This window comes from Stylophora pistillata, chromosome 10 (assembly GCF_964205215.1).
Source record: "Stylophora pistillata chromosome 10, jaStyPist1.2, whole genome shotgun sequence".
Lineage (NCBI taxonomy): Eukaryota > Metazoa > Cnidaria > Anthozoa > Scleractinia > Pocilloporidae > Stylophora > Stylophora pistillata.
The window spans coordinates 28,227,379-28,239,494 of record NC_142528.1 but is presented as its reverse complement, the minus strand read 5'-3'; the positions used below and the strand labels follow the sequence as shown (position 1 = coordinate 28,239,494).

General features: G+C 40.7%; 1 protein-coding gene across 1 annotated transcript in view; it reads left to right on the top strand.

Moving 5' to 3' along the window:
- Positions 1-11,555, top strand: part of LOC111341294 (kinesin-like protein KIF19) — a 14,522-nt gene extending 2,967 nt beyond the window's left edge. Inside the window, exons 5-21 of the mRNA XM_022948254.2 lie at positions 982-1,118; positions 1,478-1,600; positions 1,835-1,927; positions 2,165-2,272; positions 2,431-2,509; positions 3,055-3,113; positions 3,213-3,335; positions 3,502-3,637; positions 6,243-6,327; positions 6,600-6,677; positions 7,019-7,662; positions 7,797-7,933; positions 8,445-8,502; positions 8,851-8,992; positions 9,079-9,608; positions 10,054-10,293; positions 10,807-11,555. Coding sequence (XP_022803989.1) covers positions 982-1,118; positions 1,478-1,600; positions 1,835-1,927; positions 2,165-2,272; positions 2,431-2,509; positions 3,055-3,113; positions 3,213-3,335; positions 3,502-3,637; positions 6,243-6,327; positions 6,600-6,677; positions 7,019-7,662; positions 7,797-7,933; positions 8,445-8,502; positions 8,851-8,992; positions 9,079-9,608; positions 10,054-10,293; positions 10,807-11,069 — 3,035 coding nt within the window. The 3' untranslated portion in view covers positions 11,070-11,555. The remainder of the gene's footprint in view (positions 1-981; positions 1,119-1,477; positions 1,601-1,834; positions 1,928-2,164; positions 2,273-2,430; positions 2,510-3,054; positions 3,114-3,212; positions 3,336-3,501; positions 3,638-6,242; positions 6,328-6,599; positions 6,678-7,018; positions 7,663-7,796; positions 7,934-8,444; positions 8,503-8,850; positions 8,993-9,078; positions 9,609-10,053; positions 10,294-10,806) is intronic.
- The last annotated feature ends 561 nt before the right edge of the window (positions 11,556-12,116 follow it).

Here is a 12,116-nt window from a genome sequence, read left to right as displayed (position 1 = left end):
TAACAATGGCCGCTCGCCCAAAAAAAAAATTCTGGCAAAGCAATTTGTTGACGCTATCAGCGTGCATTATCGGGATTTTGAGCATGCGTAGGTATATTGAATTTGATTGCGCGGTTCTGCTAGCTATGTTCTAATACTTTTTAGTATGTAACTGTAATTTTGTCATTTTTAGATCATTGTCACCGAAAAACCCTCTTTAGGGAGTGTCAATAAAGTTTGTATTTTATTGTATTGTAACAATTGCTGTCATTCATGTTGCAATTGATTAAAAATTGAACTTTTTACGGAAATTTGTAAAAGGAAACAAAGGGAGGCAAAAGGAAAACTTTAGACTTTTTGATGACATTCAGTTTATTTACTTAACATGTTATTCTGTCAAAATGTACAATTAGCTCTATGAATAAGCTATATGATAGAATGTTTTTAAAAAACTGTGAGGTACTTACTTTAATGGTTATTTAATAAGGACCTTAAAAAACCATGACGGCGACGCCAAGGAAGACTTTGATTAAAAAATGAATTTCTACTCTTAGTTAGAATTTCAAAAGTGGCTGCAGGAGCTTACTGTCTCATACAGCGCCACGGCTCAACTTCAGCATGATGTATAAAGTAGCCGTTGAGTTCCAAATGGAAGTTAAAATAATTTGCCATCGCGGTTTCGGTTCACAGGCAATGCAAATTTTGGCGATTTCACGTTGTCGTTTTGCATAGGACGGCTAAGAAATGTACAGAGTTTCAAAATGCACGTGCTGAGCTACTGTTCTGCCAATTAGATCTCTTGTTTTTCTACGTCCTCATTGCCGTTGCAGTCGTGGTTTCTTAAGGTCCCTAATAACTCCTGTAAGACAACATAGCCCTACCATACTATGAAACACTGTGGTGGGCACAGCATAGAACATTTAACTGCTGTGTTTCTGATGGGTAGTGGCAGCCTTGGTAACAGTGAACATATTCTAAAGGTGATGTTTTCACTTTTCTTAGGAGCAGGGAAAACGTTCACCATGTTGGGTACTGATAGAGAGCCTGGTATTATGGCACGTGCCTTGAATGATCTCTTCTTTGCAATGGACAAGACTAAGGAAGATATGAAATACAAAGTGTCAATGTCATACTTTGAAGTAAGGATAAAATATATATTAAATAAATTTTTTATTTGGTTTTTCAATTCTTTATTTTTGTCTTTTTGATAGGCTGAAAAATTATATTCGGGCAGTCTGGACAAAACTTTGAGAATAGGTTATGAAGCTAACTAAAGGTAAAAGGTTTGGCAGAGACAACACGGACATAAGTGAAAATAATACAACTTTCTCTCCCTAAGTCATGGTCTTATTGAGCAGGTCTTTGTAATGATACTTCCATTGTTCTCAATTAGTATTAATAAAAATATTTCATTCACATTTGCAGATGTGATGTTATTTTGATTCACATTTCTTTATCTTAAGGGTTAATAGTAGTGACCACACTCTTTTTCCTGTAGATCTACAATGAAATGATCCGTGATTTGTTGAACCCATCATCTGGTTTTCTTGAACTTCGTGAAGACAGCAAAGGAGTAGTAGTGGCTGGTATCTCAGAAGTTCAAGCCAAGAAAACAAGTGAGGTAATTAAGCACTGTTCCATGGTTTCCCTGTATGTGATGTTTTAACCTCGCTTCATGCACACTTAACTGTTGCTGAAAAGTGATTATCTAATGGTGTGCTTTACTTGTCACCACATCTCCCTTTTGATTTTACCTGACCCTGAGAAACATGAAGATTTCAGTATTTTTCCCTGAATCTCTAATTAAAAGTCTTTTTAGTGTCATTTATTTATTATTTTTATCCCTCAAATGTAGGTTATGGATTTACTTATGATGGGAAACAAACAAAGAACAAGTGAACCTACTGCTGCCAACAAAACCTCTTCAAGATCTCATGCCATCCTCCAGGTAGGGATCAAGATATTTTACATTGTAACACACTAAATTTAAATTGTTTTTCTATATGAAAAGGCTCATGTAGACAAGTTTGCACATTTATACCAGTTTTGCAAATAAAAGTTTTATGTAAAATATTGTTCTTCACCAGTTAAGTCATGCATTAAGCATGAAACAATTCTGTATGTTCCATTCTGTTTGAGATTTTATTTCCAGATAAAGTGTTATTTTGTTGTCAACATTTCAAAGGTAACAGTCACTCAGAAGAGTCGTGTAAAGAACACCATTGATGAATTCAGAGTGGGGAAACTTTTCATGATTGATTTGGCTGGATCTGAGCGGGCTGCACAGACAAAGGTACTCAGGCTTTCAGTTTAGACTATAACGAATAATGTCAATGTGAAATACCATCAATATTTCTTGTATTGCTAGTATGGAGAATTTCCTGTAGTTTGATTTTCTGAAGTTTTTGGTTTTCACATTTTAACAAGGAAAATTATTCTTTTTCTTTCCAGAATCGTGGTAAGAGAATGATAGAAGGCGCACATATCAACCGTTCCTTGCTTGCTTTGGGAAACTGCATCAATGCTCTGAGTAAGTAATGGAGCAAATGAAGACAAGCTAATGTACATACTAACAAGCTTCTTTTGGGCTTGTTTTTGAAGCACATTTTTAAAAGTTACATGTCTGTGTGTGCTTTTTTAGCATGCTTTTTGCATGCATTTTGAGCCAAGTACCTCTGAGCTGTACTATAGTTGTTAGCTTGTGTAGCATGCACCTAGCAAAGATGCCAATTTGAGGGAGAGCAGAGGTGTGCTTTGACCTTGCCTCTCTTCTCTGCATTGCTTCCTCCTTGCCACTTGTTTTTTGCTTTTACTTGTCTGCTACACTGGCTATAGTATATACATTGTACATATGCACCCTTGAATGAAGCTTTTTCCTGTGGATATTGTTTGTTCTCCCTTTCTTTGATTTTTATATTTTTTGCATTGTATTCTTTGAAAATTAATGCTACCAATTCTAAGATCTGCACAGGTTTGCAGGTTGAACAACCAGGAAGTTCCATATTTACTATTTGTCTAATTATAATAATTTTTGAAATAATGAATGTTGTCTCGCCTCTCTTCATCACACGCCAGGTGAAAATCGAGGGCATTATGTCAACTACAGAGATAGCAAACTGACCAGACTTTTAAAGGTATAGTACATAAAATCTTTTCGCTGCCAGTGGAATGGTTAAAACCTGTTGAAACAGTCTGACAGTCCTAATATATTTTAATTTTGTCTCTGCATGTAGGATTCTTTGGGCGGTAACTGTCGCACAGTGATGATTGCCCATGCAAGTCCTGCAAGTGGATCATATGAGGAAACTCGTAACACACTCCTGTATGCAGATAGGGCTAAGAACATAAAAACTAATGTAAGTATAGAATGTTGTGAAATGCAATGAAGTTATACAGGGGCCTAGGTTCCGGGGCCAAGTTTGATTCAAATGTCAGAGGTATTTTACTGCTTTTCTTGAAAACACTCTATCATGGGTTCAAATATCTCATAAACTCATTTCGACATATCTGTTCAATCGACAGGTGAAGCCAAATCAGTTCAGCGTATCGTACCACATTGCACAGTACACCAACATCATTGCTGATTTGAGAAAAGAAATATTTCGTCTCAAACTCAAAATCTCTGAACATGATGGGGACAACAGTACTGAAAGCTCAAGTAAGTAGCTGTACCGGAATTGTGAAGGTGTAGTCTGATCGTCCGGGTGAGTGTAGTCCTGAGAAGGACTGTTGTCGGTGGTAGTGACTGACGTTTCGACAACCTGTGCGGAAGTCATCATCAGAGTCAAGTGAATGATTGTTGTCAGTAGAATGTTCTTATTCCAGTTCGTGTGAAATGATCGGTTGGTTTTGCCGTGATGTTATTGGCTGTAAGACTCAAGTGACGTAAGTCGGTCGTGATTGGTCTGTTTCGATCTGTCGGTAAAGTTAGGTCGTTCTTTTTCAGTCGTTTGTGATGTTTATGTCGTGAATGAGTCGTTTGTATGGAGCGGGTAGTTGTTGACATCTGTTTAGGGGAGTCTGTTCTAAGTTAGTAAACCAGCTTTCTAGAGTCAGTCGTTGAAAATAGTCAGTGCTGTAGGTTAGGCATTGCGCAGAGTCCCAGTCAATGTTGTGGTTGGTAAGTCGATGGTGTTCAGCAATGTGATTGCTGACATCACCTTTCCTCGTCGCCCGTCTGTGTTCAGTCAGTCTTGTTGTGAGGTTTCTGTCAGTCTCACCGATGTAGAAGGCTTGGCAGTCGGAACAATTGATGTTATAAATTGTTCCCTGTCTGTTCCTCGGTTCGTCTTTGTCTTTAATGTTGGTTAGTAACTGACGTAGTGTGGTGATGGGTTTGTGGGCGACGGGGATATTGAAGGGTAGTACTGCCATGGGGTTTCCAGTTTCTGTTGTTATAGCAGAAATTGTGATGCAGAACATCGAGGAACGCGCCCTTTCGACTTGCCGACAAACGATACCGCTTTGGTTACGTTACGTTGACGACACCTTCACCGCCGTTCGACACGACGAAATTGACGCATTCCACCGCCACCTTAATGAACAAAACACTGACATACAGTTTACCAAAGAAGTCGAAGAAAATGGCAAGCTTCCATTTCTAGACTGCCTGGTAAGCCACAACGACAACTCATTACGGACGACAGTTTACAGGAAACCGACACACACCGACAGATTACTAGACGAGTCATCCTACAACCCTACATCACACAAAGCCACAACTATCAGAACTCTAACACGAGGCGCACAACTAGTATGCGACTCGACAGACAGCTTATCCGACGAGAACAAATACCTTCACCGTGTTTTTACGAAGAACAGCTACAACAACGACTTCATCCGACGAAACACTCACCGACCCGCTACCGAAACAAACGACACCGCAACCCCTACGACTACAGCAACCATACCGTACCTAAAAGGCATGTCTGAAAACATCTCGCGCATCTTACTACCCTTCAATATCCCCGTCGCCCACAAACCCATCACCACACTACGTCAGTTACTAACCAACATTAAAGACAAAGACGAACCGAGGAACAGACAGGGAACGATTTATAACATCAATTGTTCCGACTGCCAAGCCTTCTACATCGGTGAGACTGACAGAAACCTCACAACAAGACTGCCTGAACACAGACGGGCGACGAGGAAAGGTGATGTCAGCAATCACATTGCTGAACACCATCGACTTACCAACCACAACATTGACTGGGACTCTGCGCAATGCCTAACCTACAGCACTGACTATTTTCAACGACTGACTCTGGAAAGCTGGTTTACTAACTTAGAACAGACTCCCCTAAACAGATGTCAACAACTACCCGCTCCATACAAACGACTCATTCACGACATAAACATCACAAACGACCGAAAAAGAACGACCTAACTTTACCGACAGATCGAAACAGACCAATCACGACCGACTTACGTCACTTGAGTCTTACAGCCAATAACATCACGGCAAAACCAACCGATCGTTTCACACGAACTGGAATAAGAACATTCTACTGACAACAATCATTCACTTGACTCTGATGATGACTTCCGCACAGGTTGTCGAAACGTCAGTCACTACCACCGACAACAGTCCTTCTCAGGACTACACTCACCCGGACGATCAGACTACACCTTCACATGTTACCCCCGGGTTCAAACCATTTACTGTACCGGAATTGTAAGAAGTGACGTGTCAACCTAACCTACTGGTTCATTGGTCTGTAAAATATCTTATTAATAGCAGCAGGTGTTTTGCTCACTTTTTTATTGAAATATTTTAAGTGGGATTCCTATTTATAAGTCACCATAAACATTTTGGAAAAGCCTGTGGCTGGCTCATAGGTGCGTACTTTGAAGCGTTGTGCGACAAAACTACGAGAGGCTTGGGCCGGAAAAATTAAACCTTTGCTGCTCATTTTTGCCGCTCTGTCGCCGTTAATTTTATGAAACGCCCCAAGATCCGTCGGCTACGGAGGCTAATTTAAAAAAAAAATGCGTCGCACTCTACGAAAAAAAGGCGGGATTCATATTTTATTTCTTTCTTGTAACCCTTGATTGCCTACCCCCTTACAATGGCCTCCTTCCTTTGTCTACTGTCCAAGAGATAGCATTCAGAATGGAGGGGTTCTAATGTACTTGAATATTGGTAAGGAACATTTCAAAACTTCAAAACTTCACCTTTGACAAATAATTATAATGTTATTTCCAAATTACTGATTTAGGTAAGGCAAACTGACCTATATTCCCTTGTTCTATTTTTGCAGAGCAACAAAAAGACAAAAATCCGGAAGAGATGAATAAGTTGCGAGACCAACTTGTCGGTACGTTTAAAGAACAGATGGATATCAGGTTAGGAAAAACGATTTGGAACAAATTTCATAACACGTATGAATTGCGGACGTATTCATATTACGTTTCGTCGAATACCCCTTGTGCAATGGTAGTTAAATTATCAGTAGCAGTAATATTTGCCTATTAGTTTGTATATTCATGGTTGACTGTTTTTGACTTATTGTAATAACAAGCCAGTAACTTTGTGATTAGAGACTATTTATAAACTAAACTTCTAGTATGTGCCGTGCTTGTCCGGCTGAAAATCTCTTTGCTGTTCCTCATTTCAGGCGCAGGTTGATAGAACTTGAGGACACTGCCATGCAGATCTCACTTGACATGAACCGCTACATGTTGGTGATAGATGAGTAAGTGCACATCAAATGAAAAGATGAGTGGGTTATTATTATGGACACAAATATGCAATGTTTTCGATGATATTTTGAAGAATTCTTAGTGAGACTTAAAAATAAGTGGGAAACCCCAAATTTTGGTTTTAAAAAATAGAGAAGTCCCCTCCCCCCCCCCCCCCCCCCAAAAAAAAACCGTCATATTTTATTTACAAGTCTTGTAATCTTCAGGGAAGCTTGACCTGACAGCCTTCCTTTCGCGTAAGTTAAGATAGGGAACCGCTGTATAACTAAACCACGCACGCAGAACTGGAGTAAGAGCTATTCGTTATCGCTTAAATTTCACGGTTTCTTTACAGATGGGAACAGGAGAAGGCCAGGAGAGGCGTACGTAAAACTACCAGAAATTCATCAGGGAAAACTAACGACTCTGAGTTGAAGAGCGACTTAGGAACTGCGACTTCTTTCGAAAATGAAAACAGAGAGAAAATCGACGGGACTTCAGCTTCCGCAGAAGACAAAAACGTCCTTGACGAAAACCTCCGCGAAGAAACAACACTGTCCAATATCGAGAGTGTGGAAGACGTTGAAAGCAAAGACATGGACACCGAAAAGGTTAAGACGTCTGAAGCACGCGAAGGTGCAGAAATCGCAGAGCCTGACGAAGTATCTTTTGCACGAGAGGAGATTACAACACTGATTGCAGAGGAAAAACGCACGTCAAATCTCAAAGTAGATCTTCAGGGAAAGCTTCAGCAGACACGAAAGGAGGTTGAAGCTTTGGAAGAACTGTTACCCAAGAAGATAAGCAGCGAAGAGAATCGAGAAATCTTGGGTCTGCTGTGCAAGGTTCACGAGCTGGAAATTACAAATGCTGAGCTTCAGTCGAACTCGTTACTCAGGGAGAACTTGTTACGACAGAAAGACTTGGAGATGAACAAGTATGATTCACGGCAACGGTTATGTGATGAAATTATTCAAATGCAGAGAGCTGTTATTAATGGTAAGCTTACAGAAAATGGTAACATGGTGCTTTTCAATCGGGCAGCCTAAAATCACAGCAATTCATCAGAACAAAGGAAAATGATCATTCAGCAATTTAAACTTAAAACAAATTTCTCTCTTTGTATCCGTTAGATTCTGGAGCAAAATGTTCCACAGAGCTCGAGGCACTTTATGATGTTTACATGGAGCAATCAACTTACTCTGAACAACGCGAGGACAGTTCAAACGCACAAGAGAACGGAGAAAGCTCTTTGAACACGTTACAAAAGGTAAACCTCATCTGATCGACAACACTTCCGGCATTCGTTAATCTTCTTACTGATAGGCTTGGGAACTAGTACCTGAAAACTAGCGGGGTAGACGTTAGGCAATCCAATCATGGCACTGTGGTATCTACAGCAACCCCGTAAGTAGAAAGCACTCCGGGGGCCCGTTTCTCGAAGGTCCCAGTAACTTAACGGCCCGCAAAGCTGTTCAGTTTTCATTTTAGAAGGGAGTTTCAAAAGTTTTGAAAATTATGAAATACAACTGTCAGCTAAGTAAACAAAATGGACTGGTAAGGGTGCCAGAACCCTCATCTCTATTCTTTTAAATATGGCTTCGTTAAGTTAGCGGGACTTTCGAGAAACGGGCCCAAGCACCGTCACACTAAACCTGGACTTATCTAGCCCTAAGACGCGAGAGACCTAGTCATCCACATCAGAAGAATATTTTTCATCCACATTTCAGTCTACCTGAATAGTGTATTTTAATTTTGTAGTGTTGTTGTTTATATCTCAGGCTTCACTTCTTGCCGGGATTAATCGCCGAATGATGCCCTTAGCAAGAGAGAAGTTATGTAAGTATTATATGCATTCTTCTAAACGCTGTTTCACCGGACTACAGAAATTACTTTTAGAGGTGCTGTGTGACCTTCCTTGGATGATTAGCCCGTAAATGTTTGACGTATGGTTAAATTGTGCGGGTCCAGCTGCTGTAAATCTAGTGTTTCAAGCAGTTCTATATTGACCGTAGTTCTTTGAATAGTTGTCGATTCCGGAACAGCACTCTCAAGAGGTGCTGGTTTGGCAAGCGAAGTTTCGTAACGAAGGCTCAAGCTACTCGAGAAGAAGCTCAGACACTTTCTAGCAAAGCTTCCGTTGTTAGCTAAGGGTGAACTAAGTGACCTTCACTTTGTCTTTAACAGTCACATTCAGTAAGCTGTCACCTTTGAGTGAGGAGACACCTTCTCGTGTGATGTCACTTCAGAACTCACCCGTGAAGATGTCACGGGCCACACCTTCTGCTCGCACACAGATTTCAGATGGCGTGTTTACAAGGGAAACCAGGTAATTTACACCTCTGTGTCGAGGAAGCTTCTGGAATTTGTATAATGATGCACGTTATTTATAGACGCTTAAATTTGTTCATATAGTTCTCCAATTCCTCTGCCCACACCTAAGAAAACGAAAAAGCTTCTGAGCCTTACTGACGACGGTGAAAGTATACGCAGTTCACCTACGGTGTCGTCTGTAATGGGAGACTTGCACGAAGAAGTGAAGCCCGCTACTCCAGCAAGCCCCGTGTTTGCCCGAACGAGAAAAATTGCTGAGATCGCTGCGCGCCGTCGAGGCGGCCTGGACAAGAGTATTAGAACTAGCAATAGTAGACTGGAACCTGGTAGAGAGCTCCCTACAAAGTCTAGTTCTGTCACGGACATGCGCGAGCCCGACCAAGCTTCCGAAAGTCGAAGTGTTCAGAGGAACAAAAGACTCCCGGTGAAGGCTTCGCTTAGTATGAGTGATTTGTCTGTAATTGACAAAAGGATCGGAGACGTCTCATATGAAGAAGCGCCACCAGGGGACAAACCGAAGGGGGCCGTGAGGAACAAGGTCAAAAATGCCTCTCAAAGGAAGCCCAGGAGATTACGTTCCGCATCGTTAGATGAATCTAAAGTGGTGAGAGGTGAGTTTTGTGGGGTCATAACTACTCATTCCTGTAAAGAACGGGGATTATGACGTATGCATGTTTACATATGTTTGGGTAACTCCCTGTTGACACAAATAATCCCAACAGAATGCAGAACGTTTGTAATTTCAGGACTATCTTTCTAAGAATTCGCTGAGGCTTAGCGGTGGAGTATTCCATTGTTAATACGCAGGGTCACAGGTTGGATGTCTCAAAGGGCTGAGGTGTTTTAATTTATTCTGTCTTTAACCTTTTTCGGACAAAATTTCATTGAATTTTGAAAAGAAATTCCCACGCATCATTTATTTCGGCCGCCGTGTGATGCCATGCTAGTAAGGACCAAAGGGTAGATTTCTAGTTTGGGTAAAAATATTCCATATCCTGTTCAATAGAGAAGCTTAGGATGCTAATTCCATGTGCTGTGACTTAAACTTTCGTCCAGTGAAACCTCGGCGCACTCGTAAAGAAGAGTTACAAGAAGCGGCTCGACAGAAAGTGGCCGCCGCATTGGCGCAGTCAAATACAAGAAGCAGAATGTATGGGGGGCATGGCACAGAAGGACGCAAAGCCGTCAGGACACGACGATCCAGAGGAACGAGTCTTTCCAAGCCTGTCTCAGATACAGAAAGTGGAAAACCAATAGGGAAACCTTCTGTTTCTGCCGCCAGCAATCCACAAGATGGTAAATATTTTGTCCGAATTATAATGATCTCCTATTTTATGGTTTCTCCCTCTCGCTTTCTACGTACTAAGGCCCTACTTCCCTTTGTCTTACACTCAAAGAAACGGCTCTGAAAAGAACTTATTTATTCATTGGTTATGATTTGGATATATCAACAAAGTTGAAATGGTAAATTGGCCACCGTGACGATTACAAAAGCTGACGTTTCGAGCGTTAGCTCTTCGTCGGAGCTCCGACGAAGGGCTAACGCTCGAAACGTCAGCTTTTGTAATCGTTACGGTGGCCAATTTACCATTTCAACTTTGTTGATATATCCAAATTATTTCGTTACTCCCACCCACGCAGCCCCAAACAGTTTCTTTCGAAACTATCAGCCTTTATTCATCGGTTACTTCGCTTCTCTACATAATCTTCGTTTTCGCCTTCCCGCTTTACCTTCTTCCGGTATTTTATAATGAACATTTAATATTGAACTGCTCTTTGTGAACTTTTTTCTTTTATTATGATTCCTAGGAGAGGTGCAGACATTCTGGACGAATGTGACTCCGCCGTCCACTGTCCATCAGTATGGAGTTATTTATGGTAAAGGGCACACCATCCAAAAAAGATACCGTGTTCCTCCAGAGATCAGTGGAACGGATTCGAGCCAATCCACTCCGAAGCGTAAACCAAGGAAAAAGCCGCCGAATACCGGTACAAGATCCGTCGACGAACTATCAGTGAGTGGTATTGCCGTGCGTCCCTCAAAACAGGCTGCAAGCGTGCGCAGAAGTTAGTTAAAGCTGTCACTGATGGTCCTGTCCTAAATATTTCAAGAAAAGAACACGTAGAAGTTATAGTGGATGTCAATACTCAGTAGACCTTCTACTTGCCTTTTCTATAGCAATTAGATCTTAGAGCTCTAGAAGCCAAAAATGAACTCGATGTACATGTACCCACAGAGGTAGTGTAACAACGTAAGACAACCTTTCTCCTCTGATAAAATATCGCTTGATCAGTTGAGCTGTACAGTGTAATGACAATAAGCAAGTTCGGTTTTTATGGACACTGCATATTTAATATTGAAGACAAGACAAGAGTGACTTGTTGACAGTTAATATGTACATAGCAGGATCCAATATTTATTTATGCAGGTTTTATTTTGGATCTTGAAAAGGAAATGTAAAGCTATTTAGTAACATGTATAGTTTGATACGTTTTTAAATACAATACGTTTTTCCACAATTGTCAATAAAAATAAACTGAGCGGTTACTAAAATAGACCCATGACTCTATCTGTTTCTTTCAATCATCTTTACCCTCGTAATAAAAAAGACTGGTCCCACAATTGTTGTAAATGGACATATTAGCCTGTGGAGGGTTAAAACAAATTAGAGGGCTGTTAAATAAAGTAACTTGAGCTACGCTTTAAGGTTTGGATAAATCTTGATTTTATTTTTTTTGGTTCTGGATAGAAGTATGGTACTGTATAACATCCTATGCTGTAGCCGAGATATGCGTCGTGCTTGGAAAAAAGCGCGCGAAAAACCCATTGCCAGCCGCGTTGAAAAGGCGGGAAATCCTCCTTCATTTTGCTTTGTCCGCGTTTCGCTTTGCTTGCCTGACAAAGGAAAAGGAATGATTTTGAAAATAGGTAATGTTATGTCGCTACCCGGCTGTTTACATCGATGAAGAAGATTTATGAAGTACTAATCAATTTTCTTCTGACGAGGTGAGTGTGAGACACTGTTTGTTCAATGCTGTTTAGGTATTTGTCGGAGAAGGATGGATGTAAAGACGAGTCTCGCTTATGAAACTGAGTTAACTTAAGTTTTATTTTTCTA